This window comes from Scomber japonicus, chromosome 21 (assembly GCF_027409825.1).
Source record: "Scomber japonicus isolate fScoJap1 chromosome 21, fScoJap1.pri, whole genome shotgun sequence".
Taxonomy (NCBI): Eukaryota; Metazoa; Chordata; class Actinopteri; order Scombriformes; family Scombridae; genus Scomber; species Scomber japonicus.
In genome coordinates, this window is record NC_070598.1 from 15472878 (window position 1) to 15498371 (window position 25494).

At 39.1% G+C, this 25494-nt stretch overlaps 1 protein-coding gene across 1 annotated transcript in view; it reads right to left on the bottom strand.

The window, feature by feature from the left end:
* The window catches only part of cntnap2a (contactin associated protein 2a), a 321999-nt gene that overhangs the window by 143193 nt on the left and 153312 nt on the right, over positions 1-25494 (bottom strand). Inside the window, exons 4-5 of the mRNA XM_053342332.1 lie at positions 19393-19586; positions 3068-3215 (exon numbers count right to left, since the gene is read on the bottom strand). Of these exons, the coding sequence (XP_053198307.1) occupies positions 3068-3215; positions 19393-19586 (342 nt within the window). The remainder of the gene's footprint in view (positions 1-3067; positions 3216-19392; positions 19587-25494) is intronic.

The following is a 25494-nucleotide window of genomic DNA, read 5'->3' on the forward strand; positions in this document are numbered from 1 at the left end:
ACGACTCCTTTATAGCCTCTAGCTCTGGCACATACACATACACACACATCCTTTCATTGTACGACCCTAGATGAGTCATAATATGCTATTGCATTTAATTATCATACATTTTCAAAAACCCAAAATTACCATCTACAACCAACATATTTGGTGATTATGCTTGGAACATAACATCTATATTTATCTGCCCCCTTCTCCTCCTACTACTTCTCCTTTTGTGCTTTTCTTCTTTCATCCTATTTTCTTTGCCGTTGCCCAAAACTGTCCCCTCTCTCTTTCATCTTTGGATTGGAAAGCAAGAAAACATTTAGAAGACGCTGATTCTAGGGAGAGCTGGAGAGTTGAGGGAGGAGTGAAGGATGGGAAGATGAACAGACAAATGTATGAGTTCTCATTTTTTGACTGAACGCTGAAGATAGGAGCGGTGACAGCGTAATCATGAGAAAGCACCGCAGGCTTCAAAACACAGCTGACAGACAACTCTGAAAGATGATGCACCAGATGAGGGAGAGTGTGTGTGTGTACATGTGTAGGTGAGTGTGCACGCAAATGTGTCTCTCCCCCTGTGTCATCACTGATATTTAAGTTGTAAGCATGTATTTACCTGATTGCGTATTTATTATGTTTCCTCTGATAGATGTTAAGGCGCGGCAGACAAAATTCATATCTGTCAGAATCACAAACTCTCAGAACCTATTCGCACTTGAAACTGATATTTCCTTTTAACAGTGTTGTTGTTTACCCAGGGCACTATCTAGCAAATTATCTGTTAGTATGTCTGTCTTGTTGAATGACAGGATACCAGGGCATTTACAAGATGCATCTACAAGGATATGTGTATGTGTCTATTTTAATTTAAAACAGGAAGTTTGGAAAGAGCCCACATAATCTATTTTATCATGATTTATTTCACATAGCTGAAATGCATTTACATGTGGGAGTTAACTACAATCACAGTGTTCTCCTGCTGACTCACACAAGTAGCGCCACAGGAGCAGGTGCTGCTTAAAGTTACATCAACAGTAGTTGTTACTGAAGCAGGGAAGAGTGCAAATCATCTTTCCCTTCTTTTCTCTAAAGCATTCAGATTTACTTTACTGTTGTGTATGTTGGGAGGATTTCTGATTTGTGAGGTCAGATTCTCTATTGTATTTATTATTAAGTGTTATATTATGTATGAGAAAAAGTTCATTATGCATTCTGCAAGCACTGTAAAAACAAGTGGGACCCTCTTCTTTTCCCTTTACATGTCATTAAACTATGACAGTGTGACAGTAAGCCAGCATGTACAATACCACGACCCTGAGACTGACGCTAATTTGATTATTTACACCTGTGCTTTAATTTACAAACCTTATATGCATTTAGATGGCGATTGTAACAGGTAGATATTGCATTTCAACAGGACTTTTGCTGAAACATTTATATTACTATTTAAATACCTGACACATTGCTGGAAAACTACTGACAAGTCGTTGGAGGAGCTGCAGGATAAATAAATCCAAATCAAATTCACATAAAATCTAATATTCAGTCAGTCTAGTCCAGCCAACTTGCATCAAGCCCAATTTATATATATATTTTTTTATATATATCAAAAAACAAAAACAGTCAACACTTTAGAAAATACTTTGCTGTTATAGATTGTTTCAGGTATGTTACTGCCAATTTTTGTTTACAACTCACAAAACCGCCAGTGCCTGACAGCCAGCTCCACTGTTGTGTTAGCTATTGATCGTTTCAGCATTTCTTTCTGTAAAGTTGAGAAATATATCTTTTTGAGTCTTATTCGAACAGTATGTTTTATATTTGGAAAACTATAAGTAGATACTGCTCATAAATTATGAAATGATCTGAGCAGACTCTGTGTTGCTACACACTTCTGTGTTTCTGCATATAATTGGTGCCATCCATAGTTTTAAGTCTGAAAAAAAAATCTTTACTGCCTTATGTATTTTTGTTGTTGGAAAGCAAAGCATAACTGAATTGTCATAGCAAATGCAGTGGCTTAAAATAGAATGTTCCTTTAAGAAAGTCTAACCAATAATAATGCATATTCTCTAAATAATATTTTTATTTGCAGTGTGTCTGATGTAAGAGTGTGGTGAAGTTGTCATCCACCTGACAAAGTTGTTTGTTGGTAAAGTAAAATTTGTGTATGAGGAGTATAAACTTAAAGTGGGCTGGATGGCTCAGTTTTTGTTGAGTGTGTGTGTGTGTGTGTGTGTGTGTGTGTGTGTGTGTGTGTGTGTGTGTGTGCGTGTGTACCATATCTCGTCATCCTTATCACTACTGACTTGTTTTTCTTTTAACATGGGAAGGAAATGAAACAAGGGAAATATAATCAAAGGGGATGAGGACTGACTGGAATGCAATACATGCCCTTGTATGCACACATGCACACACACACTCATTGACATATCCATGCACAGCACAATCGCATCTCTGGAATGAAAGATGTACGTGTGTCACTTATAACAGTAATTTATGCAGAGCCTTAATTGAAAATTGTTATCAAAATCAATTTGGCAGCCTTTAATAGGATGAGAGCAAAGAGGCTGCAAGAGAGCCAGTTCCCTGGATGATACATTTGTTAGAAAGTAAGAAACAGAGTGTGAATGTATGCATCTGCATGTGTCTGCATAGTCTGCAACTGTGCTCTGCATATTTGTGCACATCAAGTTTTGCTTTTGTGTGTCCAAACAGGGTTACACACTGGGTTTGTGTTTGATTCCTATACAGAATAATCTCATAATGAAGGAATACGTATTGTGACTTGATTGGAGCTGACAAAGTATGATTAGGGTATTCCCATGAATCCATAAATAGGAATGATAATAATACATTTTGCAGTATAAACCAATCCCCAGTGTATGTGTATTGTCTCTGGAAAAATCAAAAGAACAGAAAAAAGTCTATCCTCTTTATTTTTTAACAATGTGTGAAGATTACAGATGTTACAGATGTGAAACAGTGTAAAGAGGAGGAGAATAGAATAGAAATTAATTAAGTGCACTAATGATTATATGTGAATGAGAGCATGTTTTTCTCCTTTATATGCACTCACAGTACGAGCAGCCATAGACTTCTATGCGCAGACCAATCCGTCCCTCTTCGCTCCAATCCAGCGGGACGAGCTTCAGGAAGCGAGCCACGATTCCCTGCTGCAGCTCATGGCGAACCGAGCTCTCCGAGTTCGAGTTCCCAGAGAAGGCCTGTGAACACAAATAGTCAGTCACACACACACACACACACACACACACACACACACACACACACACACACACACACACACACACACACACACACACACCAAATTAAATACATCAAAGCCACAAGCCTGCAGTCAAACAAGCAGCTTCGGGACTTGGAGCAAGAGTATTTGTTCCACTCACCACATCCTGCCCTGAAGGTGCATACATTCACAAAACATACAAAATAATTATGAGTCTACATATCTAATATGCCTGCCATAGGACAATCTGGCTGCAGGAAATTGCACATTGTATTCAACTCATTGTGCATATAGGAAACTCCTTATTCACATTGATTCATATGTAGTCAAAGATTCACAGGAGCTTATAACTGATATGGTTCACAGTTCCCTGCCTTATTTTCACTGTTCTACACATTCAGCCAGTCCTGAAAAAAAAAAACGTATTGTCTACAAACAAAACAAATATGTACAAAGCCTACAAGAAGGAGAATGAAACACAGGACTGGACTTGATCAATGCGTTTTTCTTGCAAGCACCTTTAAAAAAAGTTGTCTTTCAAAACAATTCATCATGCACTGATGCCTCCAACAGAGTGTGACATCAGCTGCTAATCAAAATGCAGCAAGAAATAAAGTGCTAAATTTGGGGATGCAAGCTTCATTAGTCCTAAGAAGTGTAACGCAATTTAGCCACTTTAAAAGCTTTTAGTAAATGCAAGCATGAATTTTCTTCTTTTTTGTGGTTTTGATTTGATTCTGACTTTGTCTTGACTTTTGTGTTGCAACTACATAAGTAAATCTTGTTGTTGTAGCTGTACTGTAGATGTCCCAATACAGAATCACAGTATAGTATAGTCCTTAAAAAGGCACTGGTTGCTATAACATGTAATCTATGGTTGACTCTTCTTTTCTTCTTCTTTGCCTCTTTGCCTCCCTGCTCCTCCTTCTCAGTATCTTCTCTTTCACTTGACCTAGCAAATGATGCAGAGAAACTCTAACCACCTACTAATCTACCTCACCACAGTCCCTAAACTATTTTCACTTCTGTGCTTTCTTCTCCTCTATGAAATAAACATACACAACATCACCCTATTCCCCATGCTTTTTCTTCTACACACATATGCAAGGAATATTTGGTGTGAACCATAAGGGAAAAACATCATTAAAGGCCTAGCAGGTAACTAGATGAGAGCAAGACACTACACAGCCATGTGCTATTCTAGATAAGACATGAAATGGGCAGGGCAGTGGATGAGAGTGGGGAAATAAGCTTTACTCAGACAGTCTGCTTTGAGCGGACTCCTCAGTGACCCAAGTGTGTACCCCTGAAGATACACTATCTGCAAAGGAGAAGACGGTCAAGAGTTCACTCTAAGCTCAGAACTACTGAACATCCACTGTAGCGAGGGAGTGGACACAAGGTGAACAGTACTTCCACTGTATCTTCACATATTCTCCTAGTTTTCATTTTTTATCTTTATTTATACAGGAAAGGTTAACTGAGCGCAAAAACACACTTTTTTTTTTATTAGCGCTCTGCTTCAAATTCACACCTCCACATGACTCATTGGGGAGCCGTTCAGTATACTTTAACTGCAGTTCCTACTCTCTGCAGGTGCACAGATCTTGAAGATCTGGGTTAAGTGAGCTGCTCAAGGGCAGTGACAGTATGCTGTGGGAGAGAGTTGACACAGTACTGATTACTCACCAGCCATAAACATTATATCAATAGTTAGTTAGGTTTTTTCCTGGTGGGACAACTTGGGTTTGTGGGAGTTCTGACTTTTCCTGCTTACCTAAAGGCAGATAAACTCATGAATTATTTTTTTATTGTATGTCTCTGCATGCAGTTTAAATATATGTCCAACAGTGAGTTAGCTTTTCTAATTTCACTGATCTCTATGAGAACAAGTAGAAACTCAAATGTAGGAACATAGACTTATAGCTAAAACTTTAAACATTGAAATTAGAAAATAAATGACAATTATATTATGTGTCTAATTCATCTCCAGTTTATACTTGTACTTACAGGTAAACAGTACTTCTGCCCCAAAAAAGAAAAAAAACAAAACAAAATAAGATCTAAAGAGTTTGGCTTTAGAGAACTCATATTTCATTTATATTTTAGTGTAACATACCTTCAATTTGCACATCAAAACATTAAAAACTAGGATCTAAAAGAAGGAAAATTGTTAAAATGTTTCTCATGGAGCTAGCTGTTGGAGTTGTTTGCCCATTTCTCTGCTTTTCTCGCTCAACTCTTTCTCTTCTCTCTCCTTCTCAAATTCTTCTCAATCCTCCTTCACATCCTGTGCTCTCTATTGCATGTTTATCCTTCACCATTCTGTTCCAAAATGCCTGTGGTCCTGGCTTAGGATTTGAAGCACAAAAAGCACAAATGTATCCATTTGCATGCACGCATGCAAGTATATGCACACACAACCGCCTGCTCACCACCTTGCCATTTAAACCTTTTTGCAATGTTAAAACCTGATATCACCCCTAAGCTTATTTCTATTGAAAATAAAATAATTTTAAAAAGTCTGCATACTGTAATCCTCTACTGAGGATTTGGCTGACTGCATGCCAAAGACTTTACTTCTTTTTGTCCAGCCGACACTTTCCTCTCCTTGCCCTTGTCAAGGTATAAGAGAGAGAAGGTAGAGGAAGAAAGATAGGAAGAGAACAAAAACATTTTTTGTCTCTATCCAAAAGCTCTACCACACCTCCCAACCCCCACATCACCATTTTCCAGCTTCCTTCTTTTATTTCTCTATTGTGTTCATCCTGCTATTTGGCACTTATCTGTGCCTGGCTGAATGAACAGCTCAATTCAAAGGCATTACTATGCAGAGCGGAGGGCAGAAGGTAGCATAGGAAAGAGACAAGAGGGAGGAGGAGGAGGAGGAGGAGGAGGAGGCTGAAGGTGTGGAAAAAAGTTGCAGATGCCGAACCCCTCAGAAAAGTCTGCCAAGTCAACCATTTAATTCCCTCTCCTCCAAAATAAAATCATTAACCAGCAAACCAAGGAGTAATTGGGAATGTGTGTGTGTGTGTGTGTGTGTGTGTGTGTGTGTGTGTGTGTGTGTGTGTAAGGGTTAGGCAACTTAAGAGCTTAGACACTTTGACGTTTTGTTTAATCAAAAACTGAGGTAATTTACGGCAACAAAGGCCTAAAAGTGCCTGAGGCAACTTTCAGTTTTTCTCACAGTATGTGTGTGTGTGTGTGTGTGTGTGTGTGTGTGTGCGTGTGTGTGTCTGTGTGTGTTTACGCCTTTATGGGTTTGTGAGTGTTTAAGCCTGACCTATTTAAAATGCATATGTATTTATGCTATGTACGTCAAACCACTGAGTTAAAAATGTATTGCAGTATTCCATCAAAAAAAAAAATGTTGGTGCATTTGGGAATCCTTAGTAGATTCAAACTGAAAAATATTTACTCCTATATTTTCATACTCCTGTGAGGATATGCATAAACCTTAAGAACTTAAAACCAAGCATGCTGTGTTTTTAAAAGTTTAAATAAGCAAAGTTAGTAAAGAAAACCTTGGATGAGAATCAAAAACAGCACAGAGCTGAGGCATGATTTTAGTGATCCACGAGATCAGTGGAGGAAAAGCAACGAGAGGAAGACTTGACTTGGAAAACAAAAATAATGAGGGAAGCTGAGAGCCAGCGAGTCTTACTTGTTGGGCATTTGGAATACCAAGGCTGTTGTCATTCAAGACCGAACAAGCCAATCACTTTCCTACAGCTGGTCAACAAATACCCCCCTGGACTGCTCTGTCTCACACATACATGCACACACACACACAAACACACATCACTGGCCATGTAAACAAGATGTTGGCATTGCTTGTACCCATACATACACGCATCCTGACATTCAAAAATACACACACACACACACACACACACACACATACACAACCATTTACTCAGCTTCTCTCCCTTCTTCCTACTCCTCACTCACTCACTTACTTATTCTCCCTGGCCACATGTTTTTCATTTCCTGAAAGCGCATCTGTTGTTTCTGTCTGTTTGTGTGTTAGTGAATATCTATCCGCATGTGTGTGTGTGAGCGCATTCCTGATCCATGTTTGTGTGTCTGTTTTTGACAGCCAGAGACAGGCCTTTCCAGAGAACAGATCTCCAGATACTGAGAAACAACAAGTGAAAGCTTCTGGCGGTTTGCTGGTTGCTGCTGGACCCTTTGTTAGACTAGCCCAGAGTCAGGGCCATTGTGTGTGTGTGTGTGTGCAAGTGTGTGGATTTGTGTGTGTGTGTGTGTGTGAGTGTGTGTTCCTTTCAAACAGAGGCAGGGGAAATCAGTCCGGCCTGGTCTGCTCTTTTGTTTTTATCGACAAATGTACGGGACAAAACAGAAGGGCCATAGAGAAATTTGTGTTTCAGAGAAGCCCTGTGGGTGGTTTTGTTTGTCTGGTCTGGGTATGTGTCTTTACTCTGCCAAGAAAAACAGGACAAACTGTGGTAATACTAAATTCAAATCACAAATCTTTGAACAGTTCAGAAAATGATGATGAGAACTGTGAATAGTGTTTGTGACAGGGTAAAAATATTATGCATTTCATTGACTTGAGTGTATGAGACTCCTGTCATGGGCTCATTGCAGGAAAACATGGTGCATGGCTTTTACTAGAGCCACTGGCATGTGCTGTAATTATGTGGTGTTTTCAGGGAGACAGCTAATATAACCTTAAAATGTAACTAACCTCAGAGTGCTGTGATCAACTCAAGCCTCTACAAAACACACACAAAGCTTTTTGACAAGGTAGAATCAATGCGGCTGAACCTCAGTCAACCCCCCCTTACCCACAAACTTGCATAAGATAACTTCAATCTTGTTTCTTTATGCCTCCCAATAGATGATTCATATTATTCCGTTACGGTGCCTAAAACTATCTGTTGGTAAAATATAGTAGGCCTTGAAGAACAGTTATTATTGAACACAAAATTTGCCTCAATGGGAGAGATTCTTCATCTTTTCTGTCTAACCACTTCTTGAATCTTGCTGACAGGATTTTAAATTTTTAAGCTACATAGTTAATCAAGTCTCCCAGTAGGGGTAGAGACCAAAACCCAAAGTTCTGCTACAGGCACAAGCTACATGGATTTTTTTTTGTTCTAGGTCTACAGCTCCAGACAGGCATTATGTTTTCTTGTTCCTTTTAATAACTCTTCCAGGTAATGTTTATCATATTGTGTTTCCGGTGATCTCTCTAAGTTATGTGTGTATTTTATCTAAGGCTTTTCTAACATCCTCCCTCAATACCCTCAATACAACCTGCTGAGGGGGGGGGGGGGCGTGGCTAAATGCTTCAAAAAACATTGGCTGATTTCATTGGCTGTGCATCAAAGCCCATGCCATCAACAAATATTTCCTTTTGTGGAGACAAGGTGCTTCGACGTTTCCTTGTGTTATTTTATTTGAACAAGCCTATTATCAGATCTGTTATAGTTGTGTGCCAGAGCGTTCCTCCTCTCATTAACTGTTCTCCTCCACTAAAAGAAGCTCCCAAAAGAGCTGGCAACAAAGGGAACTAGAATCTTTTTTTTTTTTTTGCTTCACACACATTATTGGGGAGAAAAATGAGAAACACTTCCAGAACATTTCCTGCTAATAATAACCTCCTCATTAATTACTATAGTGCAATCAAAAGAAAGACGATGGGTTCTACAGTATGTAAAAATCCCAAACATTTTAACATCACATCATCATCAGTAGTTCCCCTTCTAACTTCACTTAATTATCATTGGTGTGCAAAATATTCCCCTGCACTGAATTAAATTTTACGGAGAGTCTGATGGTCACACACACACACACACACACACACACACCCACACCCACACACACACACAAAGAATAGAGTTTTAAGAGCCCATTACTCAGACTGTGAACATTTGGCACCTTCTTTCCCCCCTGCTCACCAGGGACCAACACTGATGGAGTGAAGTCTGCCTCCCTGGCTCTGCTATTAAACCTCATACGAACACCACAAGGAACTAAGTCACTATGTTTGTGTGTATGTGCATTCATCTGAGCTGGCACACATGTTATGATGTCATTACATGTCAATCTATATGTGTTTTGACATGATGTTTGTAGCAGCCAGGCATTTTCACACTCATGAATGTTTGGCTCCTCTTCTCCATGCTCATCACACTGTCTACTCTCTCAAAGCTTTGACATTAATTGTAAGGTCCACAAGAAGCATTTGGAAAGAAGAAAGTTCTGTTCAGAAAATGATTGACAGATGCATCAGCCTCTCATCATCAATAGTCATGTGGACTGCTTAAAAAAACATTATTAAAAAGGACAAATCTGGTTTATTTCAACCTGATGAATTCCCTGGTAAAGAGGCCATTGTGGTTCTATGGGCCTGCTAATTTTGCATTCGCCAGCTATGTTATAGATATTTAGTGAAACTCGCTCACAATGCTGTACACTGTGGCAGGCTACACAAGACAGTTTTAAAAAGAAACATGATTTTTTTATTGGAATCATTTCATACACTTGTCTGACCAAAAAAACACTGAAAGTAGCTTCCCAGAGCGGCCATTATGGTTAACTGCATAGGGATCAACTATGCACATTAGCTTTTTTACGTGTGTGAGGCTGTGGCTAGGTTTCAGTTCAAGATAAAGCAAGATAAAACGGTTTGTTCCTGCATCTGATTTGCAACAATAAAATAAGATAAATGCTGTGCAGTTTCCATCAATTACTGCTGGACCATAAAGATGCACATACTGTAATCCGTCACAAAGCATTTTATGAGCTGAAAGTTTGGCTGTCATCGCTTCCAGTTGTTTCTTGATGTGAGAGAGTCACACATCACACATCACACGCATCAAATCACGCCGTAGCAAAAGTTTCCCTCTCTACTCAGCAGGATAACAGTGATTACAGGAATAACACCAGTTGTTTTTCTGCATGTGCCTGCATTCTTTGTTTTTCATCTTCTATTTGTTTTAGCTCCTGTCTGTGCACTCTGGTTCAAATAAGTATCAAAGTGAAATGACTTGCGATCGCCCTCATTTCAGTCTACGAGATAGTCCATCATGGCATTTTAGTCAGCCTCAAACCAGCCCAGTTGTGGATCTCTATGCAGTTAGTCTTAATGGCCGTTCCAGGTGTCTAGTTTCAGTGTTTACTTTCAGTAAAGCTGGAGGATGACTTTGCCCCAATAAATGTCAGTATCAAGTTGAAATAAACCAGCATTACCCATCAAGTGGTCAATAATGTCATGTGTTGTCACACAAGTATAATAGTCACGTTCATGACATTATTATTCAAATTTTATAGCAGCCACTGAAATTGTACCCCATGAGATTTCCATGACTCATTGGGAAGTGTCCTTTCTATCTGTTTGAATTCATCATCTTCGTTTTTCACACTCAGCAATTTTTAATTTTTGTTCAACTCTTATCTGGAATGAAGTGAAGTGACATTAAAGTGGCTAACGTTAAAGTCCTGTGAAGTCACTGAAGCGGATCAAGATACAGAGCTGGGAGTCAGAAGAGACTATATCAATGTAGATTAAAAAAGCCATAAAAAGTCATATCCATGACTGCCAGCAATGTGTTCCTCTGTGGTCTGATTAGTTAAATCCAAACATTTTGGACTTTAATGCTGGATGTAATAATTCATTTACAATGGCCAATGGCAATTAGTCAGCAGCAGTCACTGTGAGTGAATTGGTGTGAGCACATACATGTGCTCATGAATATGGATGCCTAATCACCTTATTTTGCAGTTTATGTGCTGGGTCAATATGAGTTGGGATCAAAACAGGGGGATGTATCTATAAATACACACATCAAACTGAATGCTAAACCTCTTAAAGATCTTACATTAATATACAATGAGTGCACCTCATTTCCTCTAACGGAAATGGATCCCCTTTGATCCCCTCCCCAATCTGTCTTATCAGCTGGCACCAGTTGCTGTTTTGGTGGTAGCAATGGATCATCTCCATCTGTGACATGACTTATTACATGCTGTCTTGGAAACCTTGGGTTTTGATTCAACAATGCTCGGTTCACTGTATTCTTCTTTACATAATGTTTTTGTAATGAATGATTATCTGCAAAGACCAATAATCAGTGAGAAAATAGGTGCTCGAATATACTTTGATAGAACAACAATGGCAGTTTGTATCTCTTGTGTGTGAGAGGCTAAAAGCAATCACTTGAAGAATATATTTTCCCTTTAGTAGTCTATTATCATGGCATAAAGTGAAGCAGCATTTAGATAGAACCACTAAGGCTGTGCATGTGGTCATCTTCACAGCACAGCAAAGTATCAAGCATTAAGTGGAATATTGGGCTGTTTCATATTATTTATAGTTGAGATAATGAAAGACTTTCATTTTTCAAACATTGGAGAGTTTTCTTAAGAACAGCATTGTGCTTGATGTGGCTGTTGGCAACATTGCAAGGCTATAATTAGAGCTCTGTTTACATAATAATTATAAGTCCCTTTCTCTTACTCACCATCACAGTAAAACATTTCATTTCACTTGCTCTTCTACTCACACAAACATGCCTATTATTCAGAGGCTTCATTATTATCACAATTATCATAAGTATTGTAATATGACACACACAAACATACACACACACACACACACACACACACACACACACAAACATACACGCATACACAAGTTAGTGAATACAACCCTGTTAAATAACTGTCTTTAAATAAAACTCTAGCACCATTCCTACAGGGATATGGAGCATCCCCCCAACTTGCTCAATTACAGGATGACATTTAGCAGGCTTCAGATTCACCAGGTAAACATGAAATTACTTTGTGTGTGTGATGTATACTAAAGCTGTTGGGATGATCAGTACCTTTGTGGTGGAGAAGCACACCATGTAATCACAATGTCCCACAATGTGTCTTTTTCAATTGTGCATGTTATGAAGACAAAAATGCAATGAAGAACCCCTGTCTTGATTTGGGTTAAAATCACTTTAAAGGTCGGGGACCAACTGTGGTCATAGTTATAATAAACTATAACAAGATTCCAAGAGATTCCTTGGCTGTTTAACAATAATCACATTATTTTCTCTGTTTCCAATAGACAACATTCATAATTGCTATGGCTTTGTCATACATACATCCTTTGGTGACACCGCTGACGCTTCCCTTGGTAGGACTGTCTAGACTGAAATCAGTTTCCTGCATCTTAATATGCACCCCTCCTTTAAGACAACTTTTTATTATTTTCTATTACTTTGGTGATTCCTTTTGCTTTAGCGCTGTCTTTCTGGTTCTCCTCTCTTTTTCTCTAATCTAACCCCTCATAAAGTGTCAGCCAAATGCCTAAAATGTACATGTAAATTCATGAGGCACTTGATGTCTGTATTTAACAAGATTATTTTTATCTTACATTTGGGAAATTCACTTAAATTCAAAAAGTCAGCCATCTTTTTTTTGCCTTCTCCTTTTTGTTCAGAAATGATATTACAGACAAATAAATAAAGTAAACTTCAATTCGAATTTTTCTATTTTGGAAGACTTGATACTTAAACATAATTACATTTCAGAACACAGTCCATTGGTGCATAAATCCAGGTGCATGATTTATCAGTGCATGCTCCGCAGCTTCTGAAACTGAATTAGTCCTTCCCACTGAGACATGGAGACTTCACCATTCATTTACCTGACGAAGCACAGTCTCGCAGTCTTGCCCTCTCAAGAACACACACACACACACACACTGGTTCACGCTTACACACAGGCAAGCAATACGCACAGTAGTGGGCCGACACCTGCACCTGTACACATGCTCATGCATACACATTTCAGCATTGTTAGGATCAGTTTATATACAGTTTGTAGCTCAGGGAGTGAGGCAAATCATGCGTGAGCCCTCTTGGTCGGAGATGATCATTATATCCCCAAAGTGTTACTTCATCACACATGCTCCCCCCCCACCTTTTTAGCACAGCTCTAACACAATCTGACCTATAAATACTTACATATAGACCCTTAGACATGAATAACATAATCACGTTTTTCATTACACTTTAATCACAGGGATGTTAGTTGCTGCTTTCATACTTGTTCACCAGGTCCAGACTAAAAAGTAGAACCAATTATGCATCATTGCCTTTCAGTTCTAGTCTGCTGTGCTTTGTGATCAAATTGAAAAGAAGCAAGAGGCTGTACACATGAAGGCACAAATACTGACAGGTTACTTCAAAAACACAAAACCTCAATGCTATGGCCTTGGTTTACGATTTGATTTCTCGTGCTGGCCCCTTTTTAGTAAACAAGCCTTCATCTGAGTCTTTCTTTTATGAAGCAGAACAAAAAGGTGAATAAAAAATAGCACACATGCTATACAGTGGCAAAAGTTTTCACTAAGAACCATGAAGTTTAGCTTTTCCTTTCTTCTTCTACAGCAACCTTCCAAAGTGGTTGCTTGTCCACAGCATGAACTAGACCATGTGATGCTGTGGACAGTGAGAACACAAAGGCAGAGGAAAATATGTATAGGTCAATTCATGGACCATGCTGAGCACTTAATAGATAACTATTGTTCACTTTCCTTATGCCCTGGTGTCTTCAAGCGTGGGTCAACAGGGCAGCAATGTGTTGCCAAGCACAGACACCTGAAATGCTATTTGGGTCCTATGACTCATCTCACCTTTATTATGACTTCAAGCTAAACCTCACTATTTACAGTTTGCAGGTGTAGTCTAATTGCTTACAGTATGTTTTAAGCCATGCTCTATTTCTTCTATCTGGTATGATTATCAGGTATTTATACCAGACATGAAGCCAGTAATGGTCCTTGGCAGCACTTGCCAACCCAGCCAAGTTTGATCAAAATACATTCTGTAAGAATTCTTATACATTTTGTTTAGGAAAAATAGAAACTTGTCTTATTGTTGACTTTTGTGTGTTGAATATGCCTTAAAACTGAACTAATGAAACAAGTTGTAGGATGTCTCTGGAACATAATTGGTTCCTCTGGTTCTGCCATGCACACCTTCCTGAGCTGCCTTCAGTCAACTAGCTAGTTGGCTTTTCAGGCAATATAACCTTAACGCTACAATAATGGCTCAACAAACCTTAATGTGCTGTTTTAAAAAAGCAAGAGACACTCCACTGCTTCCATCGGCTGAGTCCACCAGCCTCATCAGGCCACAACAAGGTCATCCTGGATGCTTGCTCCCTGGTGGTATGGTGTTTTCGCCTTCACGACTTGACACAGGTTCATATACTGATTTATGTGCAATTTATGAACCACTTTAACAGCCAAATATGTAGGTATATCCCTGCACAGGCAAACATGGAAAATCTGGAAAGTGCTTTTCATCAAAGTGGTGTGAAATAGTTTTCTTGGTTGGAATATAGTCTTAGGACATGGCTTTCTGTAAAATGGTTTATTCATGAGCTTACCATGATACTCAAGCACCAATAGTTGGAGGCTATGGAAGAATGCACCAGGGAGGGATATGTTGCATGTGCAAAGTCTTTCTAATCTAACACCTTCTCTGCTATCAGGGTTTATGTTTAGTTGCCACCCTGTGCAATACAACTGTTAATTAACAGTGCTGTGAACTGTAGAACTGACAGCCTGTCTTGCTGGTGTAATTTAGGCTGGATATGCTATAAAAGATCCCCTTTTGACTACACTGTTGTATACAGCCTTTGTAGATTGATCTCTGTTGGTTGAGCATCTTACATAGGCAGTGTTTTTCTGTCAGTCTTTCTAGGAAAAGCTCACCCATTTTTGTATTTGCCCAATGTCTGTCTGCTTCTTATCCCTGTCCCTACATGCAGAATTTGAATGCAATCTAAGACTCACACCTTATATCAGGTAAAGGCACAGGTGAATGGACCACTTCTGAACGCTTCGACAATAAGACTTTATGGAAAAGAAACCACTTGCACTGTATGGAGGCAATTCTGCGTGACAAGAACGTGTTTAAGAATTTCCCAAATACCAAAAAACGTTTCATTGGTACAGTGCTGAGACTATAATTTACGTGTCCCTGTACAGCTTAAGATCTGTGACCGTGGCTGTGCTAGTATATTGGATACATAATGTATATTGCTGTCAACAGCCCTGCTGTATTTGGGAGCGTCAAGCTTCTCATGAATGAAAAATCTCACAATGTGAGACAGAGCATGCTGGCATTATCTGAATACAAGCTATGGGGAAGGAAAATGTAACTTAAAATGTTTGTTGATTTAATTGAGTGTGAGGTTTTTTTTGTGCTTTTGCATAGTTCAATACACACCATATTTAGCTTTTAATGATCCCACAGAGACATGCATAAAGTGCAGAAATGATGATGTTCTAACTGCTGAATCAAACCCTGACTCTTAAACTGACAAAAGATGATTACTTGAAAGCTTTTCAAGACATACATTTTGATGAATATTTTCTTGATTAAGTAAATGAGTACTCTAAATGTCTAAAACACAAGACTCATTTTTTCAACTACTTCTATTTTACAAGCAAGGGGTTTTCAGAGGGGTACGAGCAATCACTAATTATGTTTTTAAAATGTCTTGACATTATTGCCAGAGAGTATTTTGGCAAACAAACAAAATAATGTTTAAGTACCCCCTGGAGTTTCTTAACAAGCAGAGATTTGTTTGCAACCAGCATTACTCACCAAATCACATTACATATATCCTTGAGGTCTTACCGACATTAAATCGATTTTGTCCCTCAGATAACTGTAAAATGTTTTTTGAAAGATTGAAACAGTCTTTATTTACAACTGCTTGCATGAATTTGGTCATCGACACTTTGCTCTATAGCTGTTAAAAAGCAAAAGCTCCACAGTGTAGTATTATTCTCTCCTCTGGTACAGCAATGGGGATTTTAATTGTCACAGTAATGTATCACTGACATTGTGACCTCTCAACAGTGCATTAGTGAGGTATTAAAAACATTATTTTTCAAAAAACCAATTCTGCAGTTGCCAGGTCTTTATCAATCATCTCCACTGGTGAATCACACGCTGATATCGACAATCTTCTTTAGATGGGAAGATGTCCTCTCAGTTTGGTAGTGATCAGTGTGGACTAATGACAGCAATCAGATTGGTGGCAAATTCAGAATCAGCTTTACTAGTCATTTATGAAGGTGATGGCGTAAGGAAAGAAATTGATCCTATATCTGGTAGTTTTGTTACACAGGGCTCTGTAGCACCTGCTGGAGGGGAGGGGTTTAAGGAGGTTATATCCAGGGTGTGAGAAAAGTGCTTTGGTAGATGTTATGATGCTACATTGAAAATTATCTTTGACCTTTTAGATATGAATTGTCACTTAACACTTATCACTTTATCATATTAGACCTGTGTGTGTCATAATTAGCATAATGAGTTATGACCACTAAAATCTAGTAATTCATCCTTGAGTACAAGTCGAAATTTGGGCCAAATTTTAATAAATTTCCTCAAGGCGTTCCTGATATATTGTGTATACAAGGATGGACGTCTTGAAAACATAATGCCTCTGGCCACAGATATTGCTGCTGCAGAAGCATGAAAAGTTGACTGTAGTCACAAAAGCACCAGAGAGATAAATGTGTTTTGGAGTATTTGTAGAAATATTAGAGGCAATGAATCAGGGTTAAAGGCAGAAGGAAAACACTTCTGAATAAATAATCATCTACAAACAATTATGATGAAGCACACATAAACAACAGCTTAATTTACTTCCAACTGTAAAAAGATCCATATTTGTTGCTGCAACCACTTCTAACAGTCCTTAGAAGAGAGAATAATGATGAAGCTATTTGGGGCCTAATGCAGAGTTTAATACCCAAAGACAAAAATGCACACACATGAAAAAAAACAATAGTGTACACATTAGTGTATATGAAAACGCACCCTGAAGAGAGCTTTAACTCACTGTTACTAAACAAAATGAGCCAACCCTACATGTCAGATCTTCTTATACTCAAAGTTTGATGGTGTCTTTGAAGGAGAGGACTTGCTTTTTATGCCATCTGATATGATAAGTTGGTCAGTATTTTCTTGCAGAGGTAAGTAGGAGTGAAATTTTAACTAAATAGTTCAAACATATTCTGTCTCTGAAGTCTGACTGTCAGGAGCATTAACTATTCTTCTGTTACATCCCAGCAATGAAATGTTGACATGTTGACATATTAGGCTACGTGGGGTTGATTAGAAGATAACAGCATTTTTGAGGTTAGGGTGTGTAAGGTAATGAGCTGGAAAGAAAAGTCAGGGTAGTAATTACCAAAGCATGGGGCTCTGACTCCATTGAATACTACTATTTCACTTACACTAATTTTCTTGTCAGTGTGCACCAATCAGTTTTTTTCTTCTTCTTTTTGTCACTCTTTCTTCTTTGTTTACAACAGACTAAAAGCCAGTGGCTAGTTTTAAAGGAGGCCTTTAATGCTCATTTACAGCTCTATATGTTTTTTTTTTTTTGGACTCCACTAGAGTAGCTTTGCATGATGAACAGCTAAAAAAACCTTCTTAATTATCTTATACTGGCTCTCTATACAGCCCCTCAGTTCAGCCTCTGTGCCCAAAAGGCTCGTGTATATGAAAATAAGGAAAAGCTTAACAGCTCCCCTTTAATTTATATTTTAAATCAAATCTAAATAAAATGTGTTATGTGGGACCACCAAAGGTTTATAGGTAATGCATCCATCACAGCAAGCATTTAAGTGTTTCAACTGTAGCATTAAAAGGCAGCTTATTCAGCTCATCAACACAAAACTAAACTAAACAAACAAAAACTAAAGGAATGAGATGTAAAAAGAGCAGCAACTAAATACCACTCAATAACTGAACAGCCTAGAAAATTCTAATTTGTCAGCTAATCAGATGGATTAGTCAAAATGTATCTTTGGCAGTGAGTGTACCATATGTGCTGAAATTTCAGAATCAGGATTCAACAAGGTCAGCTTCAAAATTTCCATCTGTTTCATTTAGCAATCTCTTCACAGTAACCAAACAAGGCTTTTTCACCATTTCAGTGCTTCATTGATTCAGTTGATTTGTTTTTAAGGGAGCACGAAAGCATTCTAACTTATCTATATTAAACGGTACAATAATTGTAAGTGTTGTATTGTTGTTATTATTATCATTATTTTTGTTCTTATAAGGTTTCATATTAATAAATGTTGTGTTCTCATAGTGAGAAAGTTCAGCAATGCCCATGACCAATCAGATCGACCAGTTTAAAAAAAAACAAAAATCCTATCTTACTCAACTGATGGAGATAAACATGCAAACAGCTCTCTTCCCTTTCACTTCCAGGTTTTAGATTTCTGCTGACTAGCTTGTTGTGTCAGCATTATTCATGACAAGGCAGCTCTGCTATACTCTCACTGAAAGCCCATCTGTTATCACCTAGCCCTCCACCATATAACAACAGTGAATGGCCATTAACCCATTAGCTAATGACCTCAGATTGTCAGATGCCCCACTCAAATCCGTGCCAACAGTTTGGTGTGTTGGTTCAGAATAAGAGATGTGCTATAATATAGGTATTATAGTCAGATAGAGATCACATTAATACGATGCCAGGGGATATAGTGTTAACGGCTCATTTCCACATGTCGTTTTAACACTGTGTTTCCATCCAGAGCCAATCAGTGGATACTTTAGTTCTGTGGCTGATATGTTATCTTAAAAAAAGTAAGGATAGATGAATATTTATGTGCATTATACTGCGACAGGCCGAGTATCTCCTCCCACACAAGGTTTTTTTGCTCTGGGTTTATGTGAAGGTGACAAGGAAGCCTTCACATTTTTATAATAATGATGATAAGAAAACATATTCATTTTGTAATCAAAGCAGTGTCATTTAATTTCCTCTACCATCATAAAAAAATCCATAGTGACCAGTTCTTTTAACACATCGTTGGTCATACATTCATAATCATACTAAAGAATAATTAACAAAGGAAGCGTTATAGAAAAAAGTTAAAGAACCAGCAATCTTCCTTAAATTTGCAAGCAAATGGCTTTAGATATTCTTCTATTATCAACCAATATGAATAGAAAAACAAGCCATAAATGGAGCTCTCTCTTTAATGATCATGCTAACCCTAACCCTACAGCCATGACTTGTGGATATACACCCACACACACACAGACACACACACACACACACACCATTTCTTATTGACTCACCCAAATGTTGCCATCCTGGTGATATGGTTTCCAGTTCCTTCCTGTGTCGCTGTAGAGAAGACGGTACCGTGTCGTCCAATCAGAGCTGCTGTAGCGACCCTGTGTTGCTATGGCGCTCACCTGCTTTCTGGTACCCAGGTCTACCTGTAGCCACTGGTAATGATCGCTGTCAAGAGGAGACCATCCACCGGCACCTGCACAGGTAGAGACACTTCATGATAAGTGAAAGGTTTTCTGTTGTAAGTAATTTTACACAATTTTATAAATCAGAAACTCAGTGTATGAAAATCAGTATTAAATTTATTCTTAATGGGTAATGGGTTACGCTTGGAATAGAAGACTTGTATTTCTCACTAGCACGAGCTATCTGTTGCACACACACGCTGAGTTGCTGCTGTTCAGGGCAGACCAGCTCTGGTGTCCAAGACAGACAGGAAAGCAGTATGATACCCACATAATGGCATTTTACAAAAAGAATGTGTAGTTACAAGGGTTTAGTCCGTCCTATTAATAAAGGTCAGTGGCCAGCAGAGAGCGGCCTAGAAATTTGCTTCAAGACAGGCATTGCAAGTAATGTTTTATTAATAGGATTGCATACGGGGGTTAGAGATTGCTGACTATAAAGATGCTTCACAAGAATGACGAGAACACTCTTCTTCAGTATCATAATTATTCACGGCACACACCTCAGCTTCTAGACCAATAGCTTCGTATGACATTTCAGGATGGATTCCTTTTTAATATTAGTATGCAAGACATTAAATGACATTTTGTAAATGCTGGAAAGTCCACTGTCATCAACATAAGTCGATTTCAGATCAGAGATACACAGCTGGCCAAGGAGAACACCATGATAAGAATACAGCATTACAATTTTGATATTGATAATATCTGTTCATTACAAAGTAACAGCCAGCACAGATTAAAAATGAATGTGAGATATCCCTAGATATGTAAAAAACTCAAAAAGCAAACACTTTCAGCCAGAAATACCTACTTCGTACTGACAGATATATATGGTTATCTCCACTTATTTCCAGCTAAATGCCGGTTCAGTGTTTGCATCCTTGAGTGCACATTAAAGTGATATTTCACTCTGATGGGACATACATTTTCTTTTTCATTGCACTTATCTTTGTTAAAATGGCCTCTTGTGGCAATTCTCAAAATGGACAAGGAACACAAGGGAAATTACTTGTTTAAATGTTGAGAGTCAAATGTATTTTACCTTCTCTTCACGTTTTTCATACAGTATAGGTGAGAAGGCTGAAAAATATAGTCAAACACATATGTAGATTTAAGATCTCCTATACAGGGCAGTTGCACAAGAGTTGGAAAACATTATAGCAGGTGAAAAATTGCTTTAAAGAAAAGGACTGTCTCTGAAAGCATCGAAGGCAAGGGTTTCAATGTTATTTTCCCATGGCTACGGTGTCAACTGTTGGAATAGATTGCTGTGCTTGTTTTGTAATCCATTCACTGGCAGTTTCATCTTTGTGCCTGCCTGAGACCTCGTGGGTCTGCCAGACAAATGCTCGTGTGTCCTCCAAAAGCTGCCCCCCCCCCTTCACACCTCCATGTGACAACCTGAGACAGGGCCAAACTCCCCTGGACCTCGCAGGTTAAATGAGCCTCAGGTTAAATGGTGCAGAAACATGAGTGTAAGGCAACTGCTAGACAGAAGGGAGAAAGAGAAGCTGGACAGGATCCCAATGACCTGATTTCATCTGCCATTTTAAAACAATGAGGCGTAATGCCAACATTGTACTGTATGTAGGCTACTGTGAGAGTAGTCAAACCAGTGTGAGAAATAAAGGAAAATGAACTCTGGAGTGCATAACATAGGTGTATAGACAAACGCACACTTTTACATTTCTCTCTCACACACACACACACACACACACAGCCCTGAAGATGTATCAGTGCAGACAACAGCCATTCTGTGACAGCATGCGACTGTGAAATGATTATTGGGAAGAGTGGGTGGTGGATGGACTGCAAACTGGCCCGTGTCACGGCCGTCTTCTTTGATTCTCTGTGATGGATTTTTTTCTAAAGGACACAAATATAGATAAGAAAGTGACAGGTTGAAAGCAAAAGTGAAGGAGGATGACTGATTTAAAAATGACAAGAGACAGAAAACAGGAGCGTGAGGACAAAGTGAGAGAAAGGGAGATTCTAAGGGCAAGAGAGTACAAGAGTGGCAAGAAGAGCATCAAGCACAGTGGAGGAGGCATGAGAGATGATAGTGATATGATAAAATAGATGGTGAGGCAGGTTTGAGATGTACCCCCCCCCCCCCCTTGACAAAAATCCTATATCTTATCCAATTACAGAGCCATTACACTCCAGCCCTGGCCTTGACAGATAACCAGGCTCGTATCAGTGGAAACGTCAATACCTCAAAAACCCGTTGCAGCAAAGCCATTCCCAAGGGGGGATATACTATTATCAAAAGTGGGGTGGGGGTGGGGGTTGAGGAATAGGGTTTGGGAGGGGCAGAGTGATAGTGATAAGTAAACAGACAGCAGAAAATAAAGATTAAGAAAGCAAGCAGAGCGGACAATGACCGAGGCAGTGTGGCGCTTTGAACAAGATCGGAGGATGGGGTGTCCGAAAGAATGACAAGAGGGTGTGTGGAGGAGGTGATGGTGAGAGGGACACGAGAGGGGGGGAAGGCAGAAATGTGTAAATGAGGAAGGGTAAGAGAAGAAGAGAGAAGTATGGTAAAGATGGTGATAGATGAGGCAACAAGTGAAGAGGGGAGGAAAACAGAGCAGAGGGGAAAAGGATGGAAATCTTGGAAGCAAAATGAACCAATTCAGGGGGTTGAAATAACATGGGGCAGGAAGCAAAGATTGGAAAAGTTAAGGGTATGGAGTTCAGGACAGTAGAAGAAACAGAGGGAAATGAGAAAGGAGCGGTTAGAATATAGTATGTGCAATATATGGAGTCATTACTGCACATTCTTCAATAACAGCGGTGGGTATATGGAAAGCTCAGCTGCTACAGGATTTTAGTGGCAGTTCACTGAAAGTTGAACCAAGATTGGGGCTCTATTTCAGCACATCTCCTCAAATACACCACCAACATACCCACAGAGCATCATAATGTGGCATCTTTCTCAAAGGGTTTTCTTTAGTTTTGGTATTTGTTATGACAGTAACGAACCTTGAGATATTTTAATACGTCACGCACGCTAGATAAAACTGTCTTGTATTTCTTCAACAGTGAAGGCTGACCTGGCATGCTCCTAACTCCATCTTGTTCTTCCAGGAGATGCTAAAGTGCAAACAACTATTTCCTTGAGTGAAGAACGCAGGACGAGCAGTTGGGACATTTTTCACACATTGTCCAAGGGCACTTAAATGGTAGTTGCTGGCTGCTGGGAAACAAACGTCAGAATTCCAGTATTCTCTACCCTGGAGTGCTACTGCTACTGCTACTGCTACGGTGACCACACTCACATCGCTGGCACCTGGTAAAGAGGACATCCAAAGCAAAAATTGCACCTCCATAAAAAAATGCAAGAGGCTGCGTTCATGTCGGTGTGTTCCTAAAATTATGACAAGAAAATGATCCAGTCTAGTGCATTTTATCCTCTCAACTATGGCAAGGAGAACAGTAGAATCCTGGCACTTAAATTACAAATTAACATGAAAATAATGTGTGCTTGTGTATATTTGATTGACCAGCACTGTGCATTGCAAACACAATTTGACTGTTATCAGTCTACTGAATAGGAATTACCATCACACATCTGTCTCAATTACATGGTCTAGTAAGGGCCTATTGAACATACTAGTAGGTTAAGGAAGCTTTTTCCACCCATTTATGTCAGTAAGATAATTGGTTGAGCAATTATCAGGTCAACAAACAAAATAGTTGGCATTCCTCTTACTCTCAATGGAAAATGCAATATTTTAAGATGATTTTGGTATTACAATGTATTTTGATCATATTTGTAACGAGAAATGTGCATTTCACTTTCATATCATTTTCTCAGTGAATGATTTTAGAGCACTCCAGGGATGAAATGAATTCAAAATTCATAATTTAAAGTTTTGTGATTGGCTGATCGGAGAACCAACCACCAGGAGGTATTTTTGTCACTGCCACACTGTTAGGATTTTCTCTTAAATATTATCTTTAACATTTCTCAACACAAGTGTCATAGGTGAATGTTAAAGCCATTAGTTTTAATTATTTCCCCTTTGATTCTGAGAAATAAAGTTTCAGCGGTTGCACTGAAATGAATGAGGAGTTTTTGAAGAAGTGCTTTTGTCAGTCTGAACATGGCTTTAAGCTGTGAATGAAAGAATAGAGCGATGGTTAGGGAAAAAGAGGTTAAAGAGAAAGTGGAAATGGAGTAGAAGGCATGTTAGGGTTATGAGGTTACCAGAAGGAACAGATGGAAATGAGAGAGACAGATAGATTGAAAAGTCCAGAGAGGCATAAAAGGTTGAAAAGATCGTGAAAGTGATGGCAAGTAAAGCGCCTGGGAAAGATGGACTAAAAAAAGCAATGAGAGAAGAGAGCTGTGGGCTAAAGAACTGGATGTTAGAGGTCGGGGGAAGGAAGAAGGGACACGGATAAAGGATGTGGGGGAGCAAAGAAATCAGGAAGACTAAAGAGGTGAGATGGGCAAATGCTGTGTATGTGAAGAGGGTTTCGGAAAAGAACAGCTGAGAGGTGAGGAGGGGAAGCTTGACAGAGGTTAGGAGGGGGGCGAAGAGTGATATATATAAAAAAAAGAACAGAAGTACAGTGAAAGGTGAAAGCCGAAGGGAGAAAGGGAAAAAGTGAGAAGAGGTTGACAGAATAAAAGTGGAGATGAGGCTGGCTGTGGAGGAATGGAAGATGTGAGAGTGAGCAAACAGGGGCATCAGAAAAAAAAAAGTAAATGCTAAATGGACTGCATTTATGTAACGCTTTTCTAGTCTATCAACCACTCAAAGCATTTTACAACACATGCCAATATTCACCCATTCACACACATTCACACACTGATGGCAGAGGCTGCGATGCAAGGTGCCAACCTGCTGATCAGGAGTAATATAACACTTTTTATTCCTAGCAGTACAGTGTTTTCTAAGGCTCACTCACCCACTCGCAATTTGGATTTCAGTATCTTGCCCAAGGACACTTTAAAATGTGCACTGGAGGAGCTAGGCATCGAACTACTGACCTTCTGATTAGTGGACAACTTGCTCTACCCCCTGAGCCACAGCCTCCAAAAAAAAAGGTGAAAAAAAAAAACAGGAGGAGAAAAAGGAGGGGAGGAGCGCTGTGGGACAGTCACCGTTCTCTTGCCTGTCACACACACAGATGTTCAGGGAGGAGAAGAGGAGCAGAAGGAGGATATGGGAGAGAACAGGGGAGCAGAGAAGGACAAAGAAACCACCTCTACGGAGGAGAAGAAGAAAAGGAAAAAAAATCAACAGAGAAAAAGACCAGAAGATAGATCTCAGAAAAAATGAACAATCCCAGAGGAAGAAAGAGAGAATAAAGCAAGTATATGTTTTAGACAAAAGCAAATCTGTTTTCAATTGTTCACTAAAGCACACTTAAATAATGAAACAATGAATTAGTCAGTGCAGAAACTGTTCATCAATTAGTCTACAACATTTTTGATAAAAGATTAATGATTTAAGTCATTAATCATATTCGAATCATATCATATCATAAATCTATCAACAGTTGAAGCAGTGTTTGACTGTTGATGACAAAGACGCGAGTTGAACACCACCATGTCTTCTGGGAAGTGGTCACATGCATTTCCAAAAAAATATTGTAAAGACTAAACTAAATGGATTAATACGAAAAAATAAATCTTACTCAGTAGTTAAAATAATTACCAGATGCAGCCCCAGTAAACCAGATAATTGATAATATAGCAGAGCAATTCATCCGTCCATTCTACTATGGCTTAAATATGTATCAGATTGACATCGCAAAAATCAGATACTTCCTGAAAGCTATACCTTGGTGAACATGTCCCTGTGTGTTGTGGCCTTCAAAAGTCACTAGACAAATGGTATTCACACAGAGAGGCTCCTTTTGAGATAAAAGGGGCCAACTGAGGCCTGAAAACATGGTTGG